The 22,578-nt window shown below is 43.8% G+C and overlaps 1 protein-coding gene across 5 annotated transcripts in view; it reads left to right on the forward strand.

Moving 5' to 3' along the window:
- The window catches only part of TRMT11 (tRNA methyltransferase 11), a 90,874-nt gene that overhangs the window by 12,549 nt on the left and 55,747 nt on the right, over positions 1-22,578 (forward strand). For 3 of the 5 annotated variants that reach the window (XM_077162824.1, XM_077162825.1, XM_077162826.1), the window contains exons 2-3: positions 11,415-11,480; positions 12,564-12,637. In XM_077162824.1, coding sequence (XP_077018939.1) covers positions 11,415-11,480; positions 12,564-12,637 — 140 coding nt within the window. The remainder of the gene's footprint in view (positions 1-11,414; positions 11,481-12,563; positions 12,638-22,578) is intronic. The other 2 variants (XM_077162827.1, XM_077162828.1) reach the window with 1 other exon arrangement.

The following is a 22,578-nucleotide window of genomic DNA, read 5'->3' on the forward strand; positions in this document are numbered from 1 at the left end:
CTTCCACGTGTCCTGGTGCCTGTCCATTTCCCGTTGCACTAGTTAGAATCTGGAGGTGCATTTTAACACGTTCTCCAGGGGGTTATTAGTGCACCTTGGAGTTTGAACACCACTGCTCTAGCAGGTCATCTGAAACTGCCACTCCTTTCTTGTCCTTCACGGTTTGGGAATGTTATTTTTTGCACCTCCTATTGTCTGGGATTCTTTCATGTTTCAAGAACTAACGTTTGTGGCAGTAGTTCTCACATTTTTTCGCCTCAGGATCCCTTTATGGTCTTAAAAGTTATTGAGTACTTCAATTTTTATTTATATTTACAATATAAGAAATTAAAACTGAGGAATTCGAAAAATATTAACTTGTCTAAGAATAACAATAGTAAACCCATTACATGTTAACATAAATAATTTTTTTATTAAAAGCAATCATTTTTCAAAACAAATATTTACTGAGAGGAGTGGTATTGTTTTACTTTTTTTTCAAATCTGTTTTAATGTCTGGCTTAGCGAAAGATAGCTAGATTCTTCAATCTCTTACAATATATTGTTTTGTTAAAATATGTGAAGAAAATTTGGTCTCACACAGATACATAGCTGGAAAGGGGAAGATACTTTAAGCTTTTTCAGGTAATTGTGAATGTTCTTTGATAGCACCAGTATTATCACTGCTACCTGCAATGTGGAATCCAAAACTTTTCATATGCTCCTGCGATGACCCCCATTGGTCTTCTCTTGCACTCTGAATGGATCTTTTACCCACACCTGATTCTGTAACATCATGCCTTGGTGATTTGAAAAACATTGGTTTACTGAGCTATGTAGGTGTCCAAATGTTGGCACATTTCAGTATACGTTGTTTTGAAAATCGCCTTTATCACATTTGTGAATTGATCTCATTAGAAAAATCTTTTACCTACTGGGAAGTTTCAAGCTGATGGTTGTAAATACCTAATGTGCTGGTTTGAAAGGAAGTATGCCCCCTAAGAAAAGCCATGATTTAATATAAATCCCATTTCATTAATGTAGAATAATCTCTATTCAATACTGTATGTTTGAAACTGTAATGAGATCATCTCTCTGGATGATGTGATTTAGTCAAGAGTAGTTGTTAAATGGGATTAGGGGATGACATGTCTCCACCCGTTTGGGTGGGTCTTGATTGGTTTACTGGAGTCCTATAAAAGAGGAAGCACTTTGGAGAAAGAGATTCAGAGAGAGCAACAGTACGAAGCAGAGAGTCCACCAGCCAGCGAACTTTGGAGATGAAGAAGGAAAATGCCTCCCGGGGAGCTTCATGAAACCGGAAGCCAGGAGAGAAAGCTAGCAGATGACACGGTGCTTACCATGTGTCCTTCCAGCTGAGAGGGAAGCCCTGACTGTGTCCGCCATGTGCCTTCTCACTTGAAAGAGAAACCCTAAACTTCATCGGCCTTCTTGAACCAAGGTATCTTTCCCTGGATGCCTTTGATCGGACGCTTCTATAGACTTGTTTTAATTGGATATTTTCTCGGCCTTAGAACTGTAAACTAGCAACTCATTAAATTCCCCTTGTTAAAAGCCATTCCGTTTCTGGTATATTGAATTCCAACAGCTAGCAAACTAGAACACCTACCTAAAATTCTTGTTTTTGCTTGAAAGCTCAATTTTGTTATTGACAGTTTATGTATCAATTGCTGTCCTTGAAATGACAGGCTCTCCTTGTTCATTTACAAAAAGAAGTCTCATGAAAATGTGAATAAACAGTTTGCATTCAGTCATTCTTTCAGGAAAAAAATGATGTCCCATGAAAATTATGTCTAGTTTTGCTCACAACTCAAAGTGCTATTCCATGTGCAACTGTTGTACTTGGGTAAACAGCAGGCAACCTCCATGTGCTTTATGCATGCATCTGTCATGAAGAAGACATGCTACTTAAGGTCTGTAATTTCATTTTGTCACATTAACAGGGTTCAGATTTAGTGAAAGTGTGAGGACAGGTGGGTTATTTTGGAGTAATAGATGAAATCGTATTAATAGAATTCCTGATCAATGATTTTTTATTTCTTTATCAAAAACATTCTTAAGTGCAATGCTGAGAATCATTGTGAATATCGGTAGCAAACTGACATGTAAATGTACTACTGTTATAATGAAACTATTTTGACCTTGGGAATCTCCAGGGTCGTCTTGAGAGCCGCTGCTGTAAGAGAAGAACCACACGCCTGTCTTGTTCAAACGTGAAGAATTTATTCTCCTCTGGCACATCAGATGTGTTCATCAACTGTCACAGGGATTGACTCTTTTCTGACTCATTAGAATTTTTAATTCTGGGTTTTGCCAGAATTAAGAGCTGCTCTTAATCCTCTCTAATATGCTAAAAGGTAGAGAATTTCCCTACAAACCCTTTTAAACCTACTGAAAGGTTTAGGAGGTGAAAGAGAGAAGAGGCAGACCAAGAAACCTTAGAGTGAACGAGTTTGTTCCTGCACTCCCGGGCAGAGCTCACAGAACTCCAGGCAGGGGGTTGTGAGCTCGTCCCTGGGTCCTGGTACGGGTGGTTTTTAAGCAAGGGGTTAGGTGACGTCTAGAAGGGGTGGCACATTTTACACAGCTCAAGTCATGGTGACCTTCCCCGCTCCCCTGACCTAACATTCCAGCCTTTTGGTGATAATAGGGCGCCAAGATCTTTCTGGCTACTTCCTGCTGCATTAGGGCTGTGGGGGTTATAGGCCAGAACCGTCAGAGTCAGGAGAGTGGGGAGGTTCGCTGTAGGAATCTGGTGAGGAAGGCAGGCGGTGATAATGGTGTAGGAGCATTTGGTTGATTGTCACCCATGACAGTTCTTTCATGCGTCCTTGAAGGAATTTGAGGAGACAGGGAGCTAGGAGAAAGAAAAGACAGATTAGGATAATTGGTCCTAGTAGTGGGAGGAGCCATGTCGCCAGGGGCGAAGAGAACCAGGTTAGGGCAGGGTTTTCCCGTGTTTTTTATGGTAGAGATTTTCCTTTAGTTAGTTTAGGGTGTGAACATTTTGTTCTACCAGACCCGGCTCGTTGATGTAACAGCAGCATCGTTCTTGGAGGAATCTGCACGTCCCTCCTTTTTCGGCTGTTAGCAGGTCCAAGGCCCGTCGATTTTGAAGAGTTACCTGAGCCAGTGAGATAAGTTGACGTTGCAGAGAAGATAGGGATTTTGATGTTGATTCCAGGGCCACCTGTAGTCGAGTCTCGAAGTTCTGAGAGGTTAAAATACCATGTCCTCGCACTCCTCCCACTGCTGCTGAGGCTGAGACTGAGGCAGCCAGGCTGACGCCTACCAGGACAGGAAGGAAGGCAGCCCTTCTGGAGCGAAGGGGGGGTAGTAGCCAAGTTAGCTCAGATTCACCATAGAGGGTTAATTGAGGAATTATGGTTACCAGGAAGCATGGTCCTGGGGCAGTGGGGTTGAGGCACTTGGTAAGTGTCCCATTACACCAGAAATATTGTCCTTTAGGGGCGTGGGTGGAGTTGTGGATGGTGACGTTAGTTTGGCATTTTCTACAGAGCTCTGCTTGGCTCACAGTTGTGTGGGCGAGGTAGCAGGGCCTAAGTGGGTAGGGAAGGGCTCTGGTTCCCATAGGGGGATGGTTTTTAGGGTGCTATGGCAGGAATCAGGGTTATGATTGTGTATTTGGGTAAGATTTATAGGGACAGCTGCTAATAGGGGCCTTCCCAATGAAGCACAAAGGAAACAGTGGGTTACGCTGGGAAGTATTTGTGTTTGGTTGAGGAATTGTATGGTGTGTTGGAGGATTTGGAGCCACGTTTGAGGCTGTTGGGGCAGAGTTTGGCGAGGTGTTTGGGGAGATTCTGCTCTGCTTGTAAATTGTTGATAGACACCTGGGTATGAGTATTATTCACGAGGATATACTTGCGATGTATTTCAATGGTGCTTATGGGGTACCGGGACCAGCTGCTGTAGTATAGTTTGCCTTGAACCCCCATCACCCATCTAGTATCCCAGGGATCTGTAATATTCATGTAAAATCGTTTGAAACTGATGTAGAAGAGTCCCGTCCCATCATCAGCATCATGTATTTTGCATGACCAGTAGGGGCATCCCCCATTTGTGTCCTTATACTTGTCCTGGTTGCAGTAAGTTTCAGTTTGATCGTATGGAAAGCAGGCAAATGGCCCCCAGTTGCTAGCGACCGATTTAGGAGTTGTGGGGATGATTAAAGACTGGCTACAGCCCACAAGAGGGCAGTCTCCTGCACCAATTATATGGCTGATCGACATGCCGTTTTGGCTAACAGTTTCCCGGATTTTGAATTTCCATATATAGGAAGTGCCCTCAGTGGGGGTTAGGGGGGTGAATAGTGCGAGTGAGGCGGATGCGAGTGGGCCCCAGAGGGTGACAGGTGTATGGGCTCTCATTCTGTTTGTATAGCTTGGCCTGTGACAGGTGGTGCCAAGAGGGGTCGCCCAGAAGTTTTACCGCCTTAGGAATGGTAAGAATCTCCGTGTGTGGGCCAGTCCACTGCGGTTGGAGTCGTCCGGACTGGAGCTGTTTAAGGAGTATTTCGTCTCCTGGCTGGAGACCGTGGGGAGGATCAGCGGGATCAGTTTCCCCAGGTTGTGGCAGGAATTGATCGGCATGTTCCCGCAGCAAATGCCTGATTAAGGAGAGATTTGGTAAGTAAGAACCCAGAGGAGGAGGTTGTACCGGCAGATGGTGATTGAGTAGGAATGGGCGGCCGGCCGTACATGAGCTCAAAAGGGCTTAAGAAAGTAGGTGCTCGTGGAGCGGCACATAGTTGGGCAAGGGCCAGTGGAAGGAGGTCGACCCAGGACTGTTGTAATTTAATGGCTAGTTTGGTTAATTGCGTCTTGATAAGACCGTTAGCTCGTTCCACCTTACCCGAGGATTGGGGTCTGTATGGGACATGTAGTTTCCAGTCTATTCCCAAGACAGATGGGGCCTGCTGGACCACCTGAGGAATAAAAGCTGGGCCGTTATTGGACTGGATGGAGGTAGGTAGTCCGAAGGGGGAATGATGTGTTTTAGGAGGATGTCAGCCACCACATCAGCAGTTTCACGTGTAGTAGGGAAAGCCTCTACCCAGCCTGTCAGGGTGTCAGTCATAGCTAGTAGGTATCAGAATGTTTTGTGAGTGGACGTGTGTGAAATCGATTTGCCAGTCCTGCCCCGGAAGGTGGTCCCTTAGTCGATGGGTTGGGAAAGTGGGGCGTAACCCTCCTTGAGGGTTTGTTATTTGGCAGGTGGGACAGGAGGAGCAGACCGACATTATGAGGTGAGTCAGGGATGGGTGATGGAATAGGGGCTGGAGCAACCGTGTGAGGGCCCTGGGTCCGATGTGAAGTGACGGATGTACCTGAGAAAGAATACCAGGGGCCTGTTTGGTTGGGAGAGCCACCTTGTTATCGAGGAAGATCCAGCCCTCCGGTGTAGTAGAGCCTCCCTGTGCAAGGAGATTTTCACGTTCCCTGGAAGAATAGGCAGGTTGGAGGGAGGGGAGAATGAAGAAAAGAATCGGTGCTGGAGGGTTTAAAGGTGAGAGTTCTTTGGTCAGTTCCCGTGCAACAGCATCGGCCCAGTTATTTCCACGGGTGATTTCGGATTTATCTGTTTGGTGTCCTTTGCAATGGATGATGGCCACCGGCGACAGTAATTGAAGTGCTTGAAGCAGGCATTGGATAAGCTTAGTGTTAATTGCAGGTGAGCCCTTGGTGGTAAGGAACCCTCGCTCCTTCCAGATGGCTGAGTGGCAGTGTGCTACCAGAAAAGCATATTTGGAGTCTGTGTGGATGTTGGAGGATTTATTTTCAGCCAGGTGTAAGGCCCTGGTGAGAGCAATTAGCTCAGCCTTTTGGGATGTGGTTCCCTCTGGGAGCTGTACTGCCTCAAGTATTCCGGTGGAAGAAACTATAGCGTATGAAGCCCTGCGCTTTCCCCGTTGGTCTGTTATTGAGCTGCTGTCAATAAAGAGGGTGAGGTCTGCCTGTGACGGGTGTGTCTGAGAGACCCTGGCGTGGGGAGGTGAGTTCTTCCATGATTTCAGTGCAAAGGTGAGTGGGCTGTGGAGAGGGGTTTGATAGGGGGCTGCGAGGGAGAAGAGTAGCAGGGTTGAGGCCCGGCAAGACAGAGAGTGTGACATCCGAGTTTTCTAGGAAGAGTAAGTGAAATTCTTGGAGACAGGAAGGAGTGAGCAGAGAGATTTATTGGATAGGATGTCTTATAAACGGTGGGGCGACAGTACTTGGTGAGGCCTACCCAGATTGAGTTTAAGAGTTTTATGAGTTAGGGTGGCGGCCACAGCCAGCACTCAGAGAAAGGGAGGCCACCCACGGGCGGTGGGGTCCATTTGCTTAGAGAGGTAGGCCACTGGAGTATACGTTGGTCCCAGAGGTTGTGTCAAGACTCCCACCGCTATTCCTTGTCTTTCGTCAGTGAAAAGGAAGAAGGGCTTGTCAGGATTTGGAAGAGCGAGCAGGGGAGATTGAAGTAAGGCGTCCCGGAGAACTGAGAAGGCTTTGGCTATAGTAGAGGGGTTGTTCAGAGGCCCCGTGGGCGTCACCTTGGGTGCTTCATAAAGAGGCTTCGCTAGGAGGGAAAAGCCGGGGACCCAGTGTCGGAAGAACCTAGAAAGGATAGAATCTGTTCAGCATTTTCTGGAGGCTGGAGCTCTTGGAGGGCTTACTGTCTGTCTACCGTTAGGTGTCGGGGTGTGGGAGTGAGGCGGAGCCCCAGGTAGGTGACGGTGGAGGAACAGAGCTGAGCTTTGGCGGGGGAGACTCGATATCCTTTGTTAGCTAAAAAATTTAATAGGGTGGCTGTAGCCTTTGTGGAAGTTTCCTCAGAAGGGCTGCAAATTAATAGGTCATCTACGTATTGGAGAACGATACTGGGCGCTAGATTGCACCCTATTAGGTCCCTGGCTAGGGCTTGGCCAAAGATATGGGGGCTGTCGTGAACCCCCTGAGGTAATACCGTCCATGTAAGTTGTTGGGCAGCTGAAGAGTCTGGGTCTTCCCAGGTAAAGGCAAATAAATTGTAACAGGCAGGGTCTAGAGGGATTGTAAAGAAGGCATCTTTGAGGTCCAGGACAGAATAATGAGTGGTGTGGGGGGGATTGTGAGAGAAGAGTGTATGGGTTGGGAACTACTGGGTGGATGGGGATGATGGCCTCATAAATTAGTCTGAGGTCTTGGGCTAGACGATAAGAACCGTCAGGTTTTTTGACAGGCAACATAGGGGTGTTATATGGTGAGTTAGTGGGTATGAGGAGTCCCTTTCCCTTGATCCAGTTAATGATGGGTGGGAGTCCTTTCCGATGGGTTATGGAGGTGGGAAACTGTGGCCAAGATGGGAATGAGGAGGTCCCTTTAGCTGGATTAGAACCAGTTTATGATGGGAAGCTATTAAGGGAGTCGAGGTATCCCATACCTCTGGGTTCACTAGGTGAGGCGGTAGAGGAGGTGAGGGAAGGGCGGAACCCCGGGTGGAGGTGGAGGCCACACATAAGGGTAATAGTAAAGTTGTTTGGGGTTTTTGTATCCAGTGAAGTGAGGCTCCTAACTTGATGAGAAGGTCTCACCCCATTAGTGGGCTGGGGCAGGAAGGCATCACTAAGAAAGAGTGTGTAATGGGGTGGCCTTCTATTAAAGATGTAAGTGGTCCGGTAGTTAAGGGGTGCAAAGGACGGCCATATGCCCATAATTGTGACCTGGGAAGGGAGAAGTTGACCTGAGTAAGAGGAGAGGACGGAGAAGGTAGCCCCCGTGTCCACTGAAAAGAAGGAATTGTTACCCTGGGCTCAACGAGGGTGATTGGGGTCGCTGAGGCCGGACGTCGTCAGTCGTCAGTGGCCAGGTCCAGGACTGCTAGCAGTGGGTTGGGTTGGAAGCACGGCTCCTCTATGGCCAGGCGCCGAGGGGCAGTCACTTTTCCAATGTCCCTTTGTACCACAGAGAGGGCATGGTCCCTTGGGCAGCCGAGGATTGGGGCACTGGCAGGACCAGTGTCCATCGAGGCCACATTTGAAGTACTTTCCTGGTGGTGGATTAGTCGTAGCTGGCCTCTTGGCAGTTGAAGTGGGCCGCAGAGCCACAATCAGGGATTAGGTTTGTAAATTCGCCCTTCGGCGGTCCCAGGATTCCTTCTCTGCCCTCTCCAACTCATCACGAGTATTAAGAATTTTAAAGGCCGTGTTTACCAGGTCACGGATAGGGGCCTGAGGACCGTCCTTGATTTTTCTAAGTTTACGCCTTATATCCAGAGCTGACTGGGATATAAAGTGTGTGGCTAAGACGGTTTTACCAGCCTCCGAGTCAGGGACCAGGCGGGTATATTGGGAGACGGCTTCTGTGAGCCGGTGTAGAAAAGCGGCAGGGTTTTCTTCAGGACCTTGAGTAATTTCCCTCAGCTTATGAAAGTTTACCGCTTTGTGGGAAGCTTTCTGCATGCCGGCTGTGAGGCATGTAAGCATTTTGTCTCACTTAGTCCATCCGTTTCTCCCGGCTGGGGTGTCCATCTGATAGTCCCACCCTGACTCTTGGCCTGGCACTGCCTCGGCCCCGACCGGCATGGTGTGGTCGGTCATATGCACCGGGTTAGCACGGGCCCTGGCCGCATTGAAAATGTCCATCTCATCGGTAGTGAGGGAAGAAGAGCAGATTACATGAATGTCACGCCAGGTAAGGTCGTAGGTGTTAGCCAGATATTGGGATTCTTTAGTGTAGGTAGTTGGATCGTTGGAGAAGGAGCCCAGCCGCTTCTTGGTGTGAGAGATCGGCCAGGGAGAAGGGAGTGTGTACTCGGACTAGCCCTTCCGGTCCTGCAGCTTCCCTGAGGGGACAGAGCAAAGCACTTTTTAAGTGGGTGCGGGAGCTTATGGGTGAGGATGGCGAGGCTGTTGAGGACGGTGAAGGACCAGGCGGTGGCGGAGGAGCCGGTGAAGGGGGAAGCGGGCACGGTGGTGGTTGGAGAGCCTCTGGAGTAGGAGGAAGAGAAGGACCAGATGGCGGCTGGAGCGCCACCGGTGGAGAAGGACGAAGAGGAGGGCAAGGTGGCAGCGGGAGCGCTGCTGGCGCAGAAGGGGGAAGAGGAGGGGAAGATGGTGGCTGGAGTGCCGCTGGAGAAGAGGACAGTTTATCTACATCTGGTGGAGACCCTGGTCTTTTAAAGGAGGAGGAATCGAGAGGGTCAGAAAAGGAGGAAGTTTCATCAGACTGTCCAGGAGCGAGGGCTTGGGGGTTTCTTTGGCCAGAAGAACCTGAGCCGTAAAGCAGGAAGTGCAGAGAGAGGGGCGGGAGCGCAGAAGAGAAAAGGCCTGGACATAAGGAATCTCGGCCCATTTGTTGTTCTCTGGCAGAAGTTGCGGAGGTTGGGAAGGATATTAACATCGAAAGTCCCATCCTCAGGCCAATGAGAATCGTTGTCCAATTGATATTGGGGCCAAGGCTTTTTACAAAAGTAAGTGAGGCGTTTTGGCTGATGTCTGGGCGTAAATCCAGCATGGATAGGTTGGTCAGGAGACACCCCAGCAGGGTAGAGGGTTTGGCATTCGAGGACCTGCTGCCCATGCTGCCGGGTCTGAAAGGAGGAAGGACTGGCCCGGGGGTGCCGGCGTCCCAACGCCCTGAGAGAGTCCCGGGAAAGGGAGTGAGGCTTGCGGGCGTCCCCGCTCACCGCAGCCCTCGGAAGAGAACCTGACGTGAATTCACGGTTTTTGGAGAGTAATTTACAGACAGGCTCTCTCGGAGCCGTGAGACCCGGCAGCAGGGCTGGGAGGGAGGGACTTCCCCGATCTGTGGTGGATGCAGCGGCGGCCGAAAGATCCCTTGTCACTGGCCATGTGGAGGAAGGAGGAGAGAGGAAGCCGGGGCGCCTCTGGCCAGGCAGGTGGCACCCGCACTCCTCCCCTGGGTTTCGGCACCAAAACGAAAGGTTTTGGAGGCGGAAGAGAGAAGAGGCAGACCAGGAAACGTTAGAGTGAGCGAGTTGGTTCCTGCACTCCCGGGCAGAGCCCATGGAACTCCAGGCAGGGAGTTGTGAGCTCGCCCCTGGGTCCTGGTGAGGGCGGTTTTTAAGCAAGGGGTTAGGTGAGGTCTAGAAGGGGCGGCACATTTTACACAGCTCGAGTCATGGTGACCTTCCCTGTTCCCCCGACCTAACGCCTACTCTAACGAGGAAGATAGCCAGCTGCCTTTTCTAGAATGGAAAAGGCAGTGGGATCATTTGTTCCTAGATAGTCATTAGATGTCTGTTCTATGCCTGTCTCAGTGCAGGAACTAAGCTCTGCAAACCATTGAAATGGTTCCCCAATTCCTACTTATTTGGGGATTCTCACAAATTTCACTTGTACCCACTGTAAATGTTCCGGAAAACTTGCTTAGGGCTGCTGCCCTCCTTGATGTCTGTCTGTTTGTCAGCCTGCCCGCTCTTAACTGAAGACGTTAGCTCTGGCTTTGTTTTGTGGAGGTGCATGTATACCTGTTTGTACGTATACATAAATGCAGCACACAGTTTCCCATCCCCAGGGTCCTTCACAGAGGTGCCCCCACATAATTTACTCGGGGCCTTTTGCTTTTCTCACCAGTTCTGTTCTATAACAAGTTTGAGAAATTGATTTGAATGAAGACACCTGGATTTCTGTCCCTTAGTGGTCCCTTGGATCTTTGCACATACTAATGATCCAGTGTCCCCTCTCTTGTTAGGATAAATATGTTCCTTTTCTTTTAAATATTTTTATTGAGGAATCTTCACACACATTTAGTCCATCCATAGTATACAATCAGTAACTCACAATATCATCACATAGTTGCATATTCTTCACCATGATCGTTTTTAGAACATTTGCATCACTCCAGAAAAAGAAATAAAAAGGAAGGTAAGAAGGAACTCATACATCCCCTATCCCTTACTACTCCCTCTCATTGACCCTCAGTATTTCAATCTACCTAATTTTTATCCTTTCTCTCCCCCTATTACTTATTTTTTATCCTTAAATATGTTCTTAATGTCAAAAAATAGGAGCAACTAATTAATAGATCAAGTTTTTCCTTCTGCAGAGTTACTGGTGAAAAGGTCCCCCTGCCTATAGGAAATGGTCAAGATGTTATAATTTTCTTATTGATATCTACTGAGGGATGGTTACTCTCCCCTTTCCACTTGAAGAATTTCCTGTAACTTCTAATCTGAGGCTTGGTCAGCAGAGGCCCTGCCTGGGGCTCCTTGCTGTCTTCTCTAGTATCCTCTAGCAAATCTGGTTTTATTTGTGCAGAGTGTATTAATTGTTGTGTGAATTATATAAAGCAAATATTCCTGGAGGAAACCAATTTTGATGTGTTTTATTATAAATGCTTTGTTACTAAAAACTGAAAATGAATATGAATACAATATTAAAATGATTTCATTTTATAATATTTTCAATATAGGAAATAAAGTCCTTGCTTTCACTTTTTGGAGGCCAGTTCACCAGCAGTCAGGAAACTTATGGAAAGGTAAGTTGAATTTGTGTCTTTTATTAGATCTCTATAGTATACTTGTAAATGGAAGTTTGAGATTTGAAGAGGAGAACCACAGATCTTAAATTTTTATTTATATGGTTACTTGTGTGTTTCTAGGAATAATTGAATAAAACCGATATGTTGGAAAAATTTGTAGTTTTGGAAACTAATATACATTAACTTCCATCATTCATTTACTTTATTAGTTTATAACTTTTAATTCAGCAGTTGTGTCATGATTTGCATTTGTGTCCTTTCATTGAAAAAAGGGCTATCTTTTGTTGATGACATAGCATTAGATTTTATAATGTTAATATCTAAAATTCAGGCTTACATTGGGAACCATTTCAAATTTGAAAATTTGAATTATGTGAGCTTATGAATTTATGAGCTTTGTGTTTCGTATGTATGTTGAGGCAAGAGGTTATCTAGGTGGAGCTTAAAACCCCCTGGGTGTTGAGACAGGGACTGGGGAAACCTCCCTGATGTACCTGGAGCTTTTTTCCCCCTTAGATAATATGATAAAATGATAGAAATGCATGGTAATTTAAAAATGCACCCTATGGTTTTTCATTGTAGTTATTCCAGAGGTCCCCTCCCCTACCTCTTGTGGTGGCAGCAACTACCTAGGAAAAGAAGGATCATTTATAAATAAATAAATGTCTTACTTAGAAGTTAAAAATTAAACAGCTATATTATATGGTATGATTAGCAACAATAGAAAAAAATTAAGATCATCTTCTTTGGGGTGTACTATACATTAATTATTTCATTAAACATTTATATAGAAGGACAAATACAAAATTAACTTTGAATCTAATTGCTGATATTTTTATCTATAGGATTATTTATAAAAGTGTTTTTGTACTGTAGTATGTTCTCCATCTTGAAACATCACCTATTAACATAATTTACTGTTTTATTGTGGAGTGATTTTTATTTCAGTAAGAGCCAGATCAGGTATTTTTACATGTAAGTAGCAAATAGGAATCTGTTCTTATTGGCTTCTTGAATAAATGCATGTAAGCCTACATAACCTCTTAGACATAAGTTATTTATCGTTATATTTTCTTCCAGTCTCCATTTTGGATTCTTACTATTCCCTCTGAAGATATTGCCAGAAATTTAATGAAACGGACAGTATGTGCCAAGTAAGAGAAACTTAAAATGCTCTGCACGAGTGCGCCCCAACCTCCTGGTAGCCCAGGCTTGTGGCTGTGCTGGCCGACAGTGGCAGGGGTTGGTGGAGGGAAGCGCCATTTAGTTGCAGTTCCACGCTTTGCCACTGGGTGGTGGTGGGTGAATGCAGGAGAGCCTGCTAAAAACTGATGAGAGGGCCTCTTGGTGAAATGTTGAAATGCTTGTTTTTGAATATTTTTTAAAAAGCTTTCGTATTAAGAAGTATAGTATGAGATATCCATACTATGCTATTAAATAGGGTAGATGTTTTATTTATCATATCCAAAGTATTGCAATATCCAGCATTGTTTTTCTGGTAGATGATTAGTTGAATGGTGAGCAGTCAGATTGGTGAAGTTCAAGGTGACACAAGTAGGGACTGCCCGGAAATGTGTTCTATTTCTTAGAGAAAGGAATTCTAATTATCATATCTTGGTATGAACTAATGTGATGATACTGGTCAGTGTTTATCCTACCTCCGTTTTATCATTGGCATCTACTCTTTTTCTCGTTTTCTTCCCCCCCCACCACTTTTGGAAAATCTTTCTATCTTCGGATTTGAACATTAAATTTCATTTTCAGCCAGCATCTCAAAAACTAACAGCTTATGGTACCCTTGAGTCGCTTTTTTTTCCTGAACATTTTGGCAGATGACTAAAAAACCTTTTTTTCTTAGGGATTATAATATATTTAATAAGACACTGCAAGTAAGACTTTAGATCTCTACTTTTATTAGTTAGCAGTACTTCGTGGTGTGATGTAATTGCTGTGTTGTTGAATAGGCTATAACCCCATATTTGGGTAAATGCAACCTTTTGAAAACACCCTCACAGTCCTAAATCTAATCTTCTCTTAATGGAAGCAATAATGGGTTTTATTGATGAAATAAAAATGACTAGGCAACTGAAACATAGCTAAAAAAGCAGAGTTTTTAAAATAATATTACTTTAGATTGGCATGTTATAATTAGGACTCTAAGAGGTTTTGAATTCTGAAAATTTGGCTTAGTGAGTTTAACAGAGTACAAAAAGGGTAGGCCAAAGTGGCCCAGTGGCCGAGTTCTTGCCTGCCATGCCGGAGACCCGGGTTCGATTCCCGGTGCTGCCTGTGTTAAAAAAAAAAAGAGTATGAAGAAACTTGTACACTTGCTTCAAAGCTCCTATCTTATGATGCACACATTTTTTAAAAACTTTTTTTATTAATTAAAAAAATTAACAAAACAAGATATCATTCCATTCTACATATACAATCAGTGATTCTTAATATCATCACATGGTTACATATTCATCATTTCTTAGAACATTTGCATCGATTTAGAAAAAGAAATAAAAAGACAACAGAAAAAGAAATAAAACAATAACAGAGAAAAAAAAAGATTATACATACCATACATACCCCTTACCCCTCGCTTTCATTTACCACTAGCATTTCAAACTAAATTTATTTTAACATTTGTTCCCCCTATTATTTATTTTTATTCCATATGTTCTACTCTTCTGTTGATATAGTAGCTAAAAGGAGCATCAGGCACAAGGTTTTCACATTCACAGAGTCTCATTGTGAAAGCTATATCATTGTTCAATCATCATCAAGAAACATGGCTACTGGAACACAGCTCCACATTTTCAGGCAGTTCCCTCCACCCTCTCCGTTACATCTTGAACAACAAGGTGACATCTACTTAATGCGTAAGAATAACCTCCAGGATAACCTCTCAACTCTGTTTGGAATCTCTCAGCCATTGACACTTAGTCTCATTTCACTCTTCCCCCTTTGGTCGAGAAGGTTCTCTCAATCCCTTGATGTTAATTCTCAGCTCATTCTAGGGTTTTTCTCAGTCCCTTGATGCTGAGTCTCAGCTCATTCCAGGATCTCTGTCCCACGTTGCCAGGAAGGTCCAGACCCCTGGGAGTCATGTCCCACACAGAGAGGAGGAGGGTGGTGAGACTGCTCGTCATATTGGCTGGAGAGAGAGGCCACATCTGAGCAACAAAAGAGGCTCTCTTGGGGGTGACTCTAAGGCCTAAATTTTAAGTAGGCTTTACCTGTCCTTTGTGGGTTTAAGTTTCATATGAACAAACCCCAAGACTGGGGGCTCAGCCTATAGCTTTGGTTGTCCACACTGCTTGTGAGAATATCAAGAATTCAACTTGGGGAAGTTGAATTTCTCCCCACTCTCACCATTCCCTGAAGGGGGCTTGCAAATACTTTCCAGTCACTGATCAAATCACTCTGGAATTCATCGGGGCATCACTCTGGACAAACCAACAAAATCTCATGTCCTACTTGAGATTCCGAGTAGTTATGGCATTCAATCAAACTATCTACATGAGTTATATTAGGAAATGCTCTGGTCAAAATATAAATTTTGTAACAAATAAACATTTTTTGCTTTAGTCTCACACATAAGGTGACATTTTAAAGTATTAACTATCATCTATTTTCAGCACCCTGCAATAATGACCTTCCTTTGTTCTTCCTCATGCAAAAACATTTTTAAAATCTGTACATTGTACATTTCACTATTATTATACACTCTAGGCATTCCTAGATTACACCATCTCGATCTTTACCATCTATCTTTCTTTCTGATTTATGTCCCCAGCCCTCCTCCCTCTATCATTCACACATGCAGCTTCATTCAGTGTTTTAACATAATTACATTACAGTTAGGTAGTATTGTGCTGTCCATTTCTGAGTTTTTATATTCAGTCCTGTTGCACAATCTGTATCCCTTCAGCTCCAATTACCCAATATCTCACCCTATTTCTATCTCCTGATGGTCTCTGTTACCAAGAAAATATTCCAAGTTTATTCACTAATGTCAGTTCATATCAGTGAGACCATACAGTATTTGTCCTTTTGTTTCTGGCTGATCACACTCAGCATAATGTCCTTAAGGTCCATTCATGTTGTTACATACTTCATAACTTTATTCTGTCTTACAGCTGCATAATATTCCATCTTATGTAAATGTCACAGTTTGTTTAGCCAACTGTCTGTTGATGGACATTTTGACTGTTTCCATCTCTTGGTAATTGTTAATAATGCTGCTATAAACATTGGTGTGTAAATGTCCATTTGTGTCCTTGGCCTCGTGTCCTTTGAGTAGAGACAGCATATAGATGGGTCCTGTTTTTTAATCCATTGTGCCAGACTATGATTGGAGAGCTTAATCCATTAACATTCAGTGTTACTATTGCATGGGTAGTACTTTCTTCTACTATTTTGCCTTCTGGATTTTATGTGTCATATCTAATTTTCCTTCTTTTTTACCTTTACTCATACTCTTCCTTTCTGCAATCTTCACACCTCTCTCTTCTGTCTTTGTATCTGTCTCTAGTGTTCCCTTTAGTATTTCTTGCAGAGCTGGTCTCTTGGTCACAAATTCTCTCAGTGATTTTTTTGTCTGAAAATGTTTTAATTTCTCCCTCATTTTTGAAGGACAATTTTGCTGGATATAGAATTCTTGGTTGGCAGTTTTTCTCTTTTAATAATTTAAATATATTATCCCACTGTCTTCTCGCCTCCATGGTTTCTGCTGAGAGATCTGCACATAGTCTTATTGGGCTTCCCTTGTATGTGATGGATTGCTTTTCTCTTGCTGCTTTCAAGATCCTCTCTTTCTCTTTGACCTCTGACATTCTGATTATTAAATGTCTTGGAGTATGTCTATTTGGATCTATTCTCTTTGGGGTACGCTGCACTTCTTGGATCTGTAATTTTAAGTCTTTCATAAGAGTTGAGAAATTTTCAGTGATAATTTCCTCCATTCGTTTTTCTCCTCCTTTTCCCTTCTCTTCTCCTTCTGGGACACCCACAACACTTATATTTGTGCACTTAATATTGTCTTTCAATTCCCTGAGTCCCTGCTCATATTTTTCCATTTTTTTCCTATAGTTTCTGTTTCTTGTTGGATTTCAGATGATCTGTCCTCCAGTTCAGAAATCCTATGTTCTGTCTCTTGAAATCTACCATTGTATGTTTCCATTGTTTTTTTTCATCCCTTCTACTGTGTCTTTCATTCCCATAAGTTCTGTGATTTGTTTTTTCAGACTTTCAGTTTCTTCTTTTTGTTCTTTCCTTGCCTTCTTTATATCCTCCCTCAATTCATTGATTTGGTTTTTGATGAGGTTTTCCATGTCTGTTCGTACATTCTGAATTAATTGTTTCAGCTCCTGTATGTCATTTGAATTGTTGGTTTGTTCCTTTGACTGGGCCATATCTTCAGTTTTCCTAGTGTGATTTGTTATTTTTTGCTGGCGTCTAGGCATTTAATTACCTTAATTTGTTTATTCTGGAGCTTGCTTTCACTTCTTTTATCTAGGGTTTTCTTGCTGGATGAATTTGTTGTCTATCTGTTCTTTGACATTCCATTCAGCTTTTTATCTGGACCTTTAGCTTAAGTTTTGTTTAACAGAGGAGAATTTTTCAGTTCTTGTTTTCTTGTTTCTTGCCCTGCTTGTGTGGTGCCTTTCCCACACACACACTTAGGAGGGTCTACTTAGATATTATATACCCCAGCCAGATTTTCCCAGACCAAACTGGTCTCCTATCAGGAGGAAAGAGTCACCTGCGTCGGTTTTCCCTGAGGGTGAGACCCAGCAGGTTGAAAGACTTTCCTGTGAAGTCTCTGGACTCTGTTTTTCTTATCCTGCCCTGTGTGTGGCGCTTGTCTGCCTGCAGGTCCCACCAGCATAAGATGATGCGGTACCTTTAACTTTGGCAGACTCTCCCTGCTGGGGGCGTGGTGGAGACAGAGGAGAGGTTGTAGGCTGGTTTTAATGGCTTCAAATTACCAAGTCCTGGGGTCTGAATTCCTTGAGGGAGGGATTCCACCTGGGTGGGGCTTCACCCCTTCCCTGGGGAAGGCACAATCTCCAGACAAGCCCCCAAAAGAGCTCACTTCTGCCTATGCCTGGGGTAGTTGCAGCCTGAAAAGTCCTGCCGCTGTATCCAGAGACAGTCAAGCATTTGTAGATACACAGCCACAAAAACCTCTGTTTCCTTCTTTTCTTTTTCCCCTTTTTCTGTCAGTCCTGCCCTCTTGGGGCAAAAATGAGCAACCTGCGCTTTGATCAGGTTCACCTAAGCTGGGGGCCTATTTTTAGTAGTGAGAATTTGTTAGTTAGTTCCACAATTGGTGTTTGATTGTCCCCAGTCCCTGCTGCTAGTGAAGTCCTTTCCTTTACCCTCTGGGAAATGGCCTGTGGGGGAAGGGCTCTGGCCACCGCAGCTTTGGGAACTCACAGTTCAGGGAGGTGCTTGCTGCTGGTCCAGCTGGTCCAGACTGGGGTACGCTGTGTGTCCGGTCACTGACGTGGCCCCAGGAGTTGTTCTGTACTGTTTCTGGTTATTTAGTAGTTGTTCTGGAGGATGAACTAAAACGCGCACGTTGTTAAGCCGCCATCTTGACCCAGAAGTGATGTACACATTTTATTAATGGTATGGGGTGAGAGTATTAGAGTACCTTTTTTATAAGCATAGATTCAAAACTAGCTTAAAATCAAATTTGTCTGTGGTAGAATAGAGATCGAAAGTTCATTTTGTTTTATTTATTTAATGTGAAGTACTTTGAGCAGTAAAGTAAAGTGAATAATATAACACCACCTAGTTACCTACCTTGTTAGGTCTCCACATTTTGAGATATTCGCCACAGGTTTTTTTTAAAAGAAATGCGAGCAGCCGACCCGCCCGCCCTCCTTCTCCCCTCTTTGTCTGCCGGCCCGCCCGCCCTCCTTCTCCCCTCTTTGTCCGCCGGCCCGCCGCGCGGCGCCCGCGCCCCACAGCAGCCGGCCCGCCTGCCCTCCTCTCCCCTCTTCCCCCTCCTGCTCCAGCGGCTCTCCAACCACCACGGTGCCCTCTTCCGCCTTCACCAGCTCCTCCGCCACCAGCCTCGACAGCCTTGCCACCCTCACCTTTCCTCCTCCAGAACAGCTACTGGGGGAGTGGAGACAATACAGAGCAGCTCCCAGAGCCATGACGGAGACCAAAGGGACAGCGTACCCCATCCTGGAATGGCTGACTGTCTGGGAGAACCAGCTCTGGTGAGAACACCGAGGGACACGGGCTTTCCTGGGCGGGACGGCAAGCGGCCAGAGTCCCTCCCTTCCTCCTTCCCGGGCCAGCTGGCAGAATTGGGCAGGCGGTCCCATTGGGCCGCGGCGGCTGGCGTCCCCACCACGCGAGGCCCCCCGGACCAACTGAAAGAGTTGGGTCGGAAATCCCCAGACTGCAGAGAACGGTGACCAGGGTGTCCCTTCCAAACACGTGACTCCCCAGTCCGGCAGGGAACAGTGCACTCTCCCGGGCTGCGACAGCTGGCGCGCTTCCTCCACGCTTGGCGCCCCGGGCTGACTAGGAAATTTGGTTGGGCGCTCTCACGTGCTGCGGCGGCCGGCGACCCTCCCCGCGTTTGGACGCCTGGGCCGGCTGGCACTCTTCCAAGACGCTTCGGCTGCCGAACCTCCCCTACGGCGAGAGTTTTCCAGAGTTAAAGGACCCACAGCAACTTTCACTAGTGGATCCCGTAGACAAACGTGTGCCACGAGCGCCACCTACTGGGCAGGATGAGAAAAACAGAACCCAGAGATTTCACAGAAAAATCTTTCAACCTGTGGGGTCCAACACTCAGGGAAATCTGACTAAATGCCCAGACGCCAGCAGAAGATAACGGATCACGCTCAGAAAATTGAAAATATGGCCCAGTCAAAGGAACAAACCAATAGTTCAAATGAGATACAGGAGCTGAAACAACTAATGCTGAATATACGAACAGAAATGTAAAACCTCTTCAAAAACAAAATCAATAAATTGAGGGAGGACATGAAGAAGACATGGGCTGATCAAAAAGAAGAAATAGAAAAACTGAAAAAATAAATCACAGAACTTATGGAAGTGAAGGATAAAGTAGAAAAGATGGAAAAAACAATGGATACCTACAATGATAGATTTAAAGAGACAGAAGATAGAATTAGTGATTTGGAGGATGAAACATCTGAATTCCAAAAAGAAACAGAAACTATCGGGAAAAGAATGGAAAAATTCGAACAGGGTATCAGGGAACTCAAGGACAATATGAACTGCACAAATATACGTGTTGTGGGTGTCCCAGAAGGAGAAGAGAAGGGAAAAGGAGGAGAAAAACTAATGGAAGAAATTATCACTGAAAATTTCCCAACTCTTATGAAAGACCTAAAATTACAGATCCAAGAAGTGCAGCGCACCACAAAGAGATTAGACCCAAATAGGCGTTCCCCAAGACACTTATTAGTTAGAATGTCAGAGGTCAAAGAGAAAGAGAGGATCTTGAAAGCAGCAAGAGAGAAACAATCCATCACATACAAGGGAAACCCAATAAGACTATGTGTAGATTTCTCAGCAGAAACCATGGAAGCTAGAAGACAGTGGGAAGATATATTTAAATTACCAAAAGAGAAAAACTGCCAACCAAGACTCCTATATCCAGCAAAATTGTCCTTCAAAAATGAGTGAGAAATTAAAACATTCTCAGACAAAAAGTCACTGAGAGAATTTGTGACCAAGAGACCAGCTCTGCAAGAAAAACTAAAGGGAGCACTAGAGTCAGATACAAAAAGACAGAAGAGAGAGATATGGAGAAGAGTGTAGAAAGAAGGGAAGTCAGATATGATATATATAATACAAAAGGCAAAATGGTAGAGGAAAATATTATCCAAACAGTAATAACTCTAAATGTTAATGGACTGAATTCCCCAATCAAAAGACATAGACTGGCAGAATGAATTAAAAAACAGGATCCTTCTATATGCTGTCTACAGGAAACACATCTTAGACCCAAAGATAAATATAGGTTGAAAGTGAGAGGTTGGGAAAAGATATTTCATGCAAATAACAGCCAGAAAAGAGCAAGAGTGGCTATACTAATATCCAACAAACTAGACTTCAAATGTAAAACAGTTAAATGAGACAAAGAAGGACACTATATACTAATAAAAGGAACAATTAAACAAGAAGACATAACAATCATAAATATTTACACACCGAACCAGAATGCCCCAAAATACATGAGGAATACACTGCAAACACTGAAAAGGGAAATAGACACATATACCATAATAGTTGGAGACTTCAATTCACCACTCTCATCAATGGACAGAACATCTAGACAGAGGATCAATAAAGAAATAGAGAATCTGAATGTTACTATAAATGAGCTAGACTTAACAGATATTTATAGGACATTACATCCCACAACAGCAGGATACACCTTTTTCTCAAGTGCTCATGGATCATTCTCAAAGATAGACCATATGCTGGGTCACAAAGCAAGTCTTAACAAATTTAAAAAGATTGAAATCATACACAACACTTTCTCGGATCATAAAGGAATGAAGTTGGAAATCAATAATAGGCGGAGTGCCAGAAAATTCACAAATACATGGAGGCTCAACAACACACTCTTAAACAACAAGTGGGTCAAAGAAGAAATTGCAAGAGAAATTAGTAAATACCTCGAGGCGAATGAAAATGAAAACACAACATATCAAAACTTATGGGACGCAGCAAAGGCAGTGCTAAGAGGGAAATTTATTGCCCTAAATGCCTTTATCAGAAAAGAGGAAAAGGCAAAAATGCAGGAATTAACTGTCCACTTGGAAGAACTGGAGAAAGAACAGCAAACTAATCCCAAAGCAAGCAAAAGGAAAGAAATAACAAAGATTAGAGCAGAAATAAATGAAATTGAAAACATGAAAACAATAGAAAAAATCAATAAGACCAGAAGTTGGTTCTATGAGAAAATCAATAAGATTGATGGGCCCTTAGCAAGATTGACAAAAAGAAGAAGAGAGAGGATGCAAATAAATAAGATTAGAAATGGAAGAGGAGACATAACTACTGACCTCACAGAAATAAAGGAGGTAATAACAGGATACTATGAACAACTTTACGCTAATAAATACAAAAATTTAGATGAAATGGACGGGTTCCTGGAAAGACATGAACAACCAACTTTGACTCAAGAAGAAATGGATGACCTCAACAAACCAATCACAAGTAAAGAGATTGAATTAGTCATTCAAAAGCTCCCTAAAAAGAAAAGTCCAGGACCAGACGGCTTCACATGTGAATTCTATCAAACATTCCAGAAAGAATTAGTACCAACTCTCCTCAAACTCTTCAAAATAATCGAAGTGGAGGGAAAACTACCTAATTCATTCTATGAAGCCAACATCACCCTCATACCAAAACCAGGCAAAGATATTACAAAAAAAGAAAACTACAGACCAATCTCTCTAATGAATATAGATGCAAAAATCCTCAATAAAATTCTAGCAAATCGTATCCAACAACACATTAAAAGAATTATACATCATAACCAAGTAGGATTCATCCCAGGTATGCAAGAATGGTTCAACATAAGAAAATCAATTAATGTAATACACCACATCAACAAATCAAAGCAGAAAAATCACATGATCATCTCAATTGATGCAGAGAAGGCATTTGACAAGATTCAGCATCCTTTCCTGTTGAAAACACTTCAAAAGATAGGAATACAAGGGAACTTCCTTAAAATGATAGAGGGAATATATGAAAAACCCACAGCTAATATCATCCTCAATGGGGAAAAATTGAAAACTTTCCCTCTAAGATCAGGAACAAGACAAGGATGTCCACTATCACCACTATTATTCAACATTGTGTTGGAAGTTCTAGCCAAAGCAATTAGACAAGAAAAAGAAATACAAGGCATCAAAATTGGAAAGGAAGAAGTAAAACTATCACTGTTTGCAGACGATATGATACTATACGTCGAAAACCCGGAAAAATCCACAACAAAACTACTAGAGCTAACAAATGAGTACAGCAAAGTAGCAGGCTACAAGATCAACATTCAAAAATCTGTAGCTTTTCTATACACTAGTAATGA

The sequence above is a fragment of the Tamandua tetradactyla genome, chromosome 5 (genome assembly GCF_023851605.1).
Source record: "Tamandua tetradactyla isolate mTamTet1 chromosome 5, mTamTet1.pri, whole genome shotgun sequence".
Classification (NCBI taxonomy): Eukaryota; Metazoa; Chordata; class Mammalia; order Pilosa; family Myrmecophagidae; genus Tamandua; species Tamandua tetradactyla.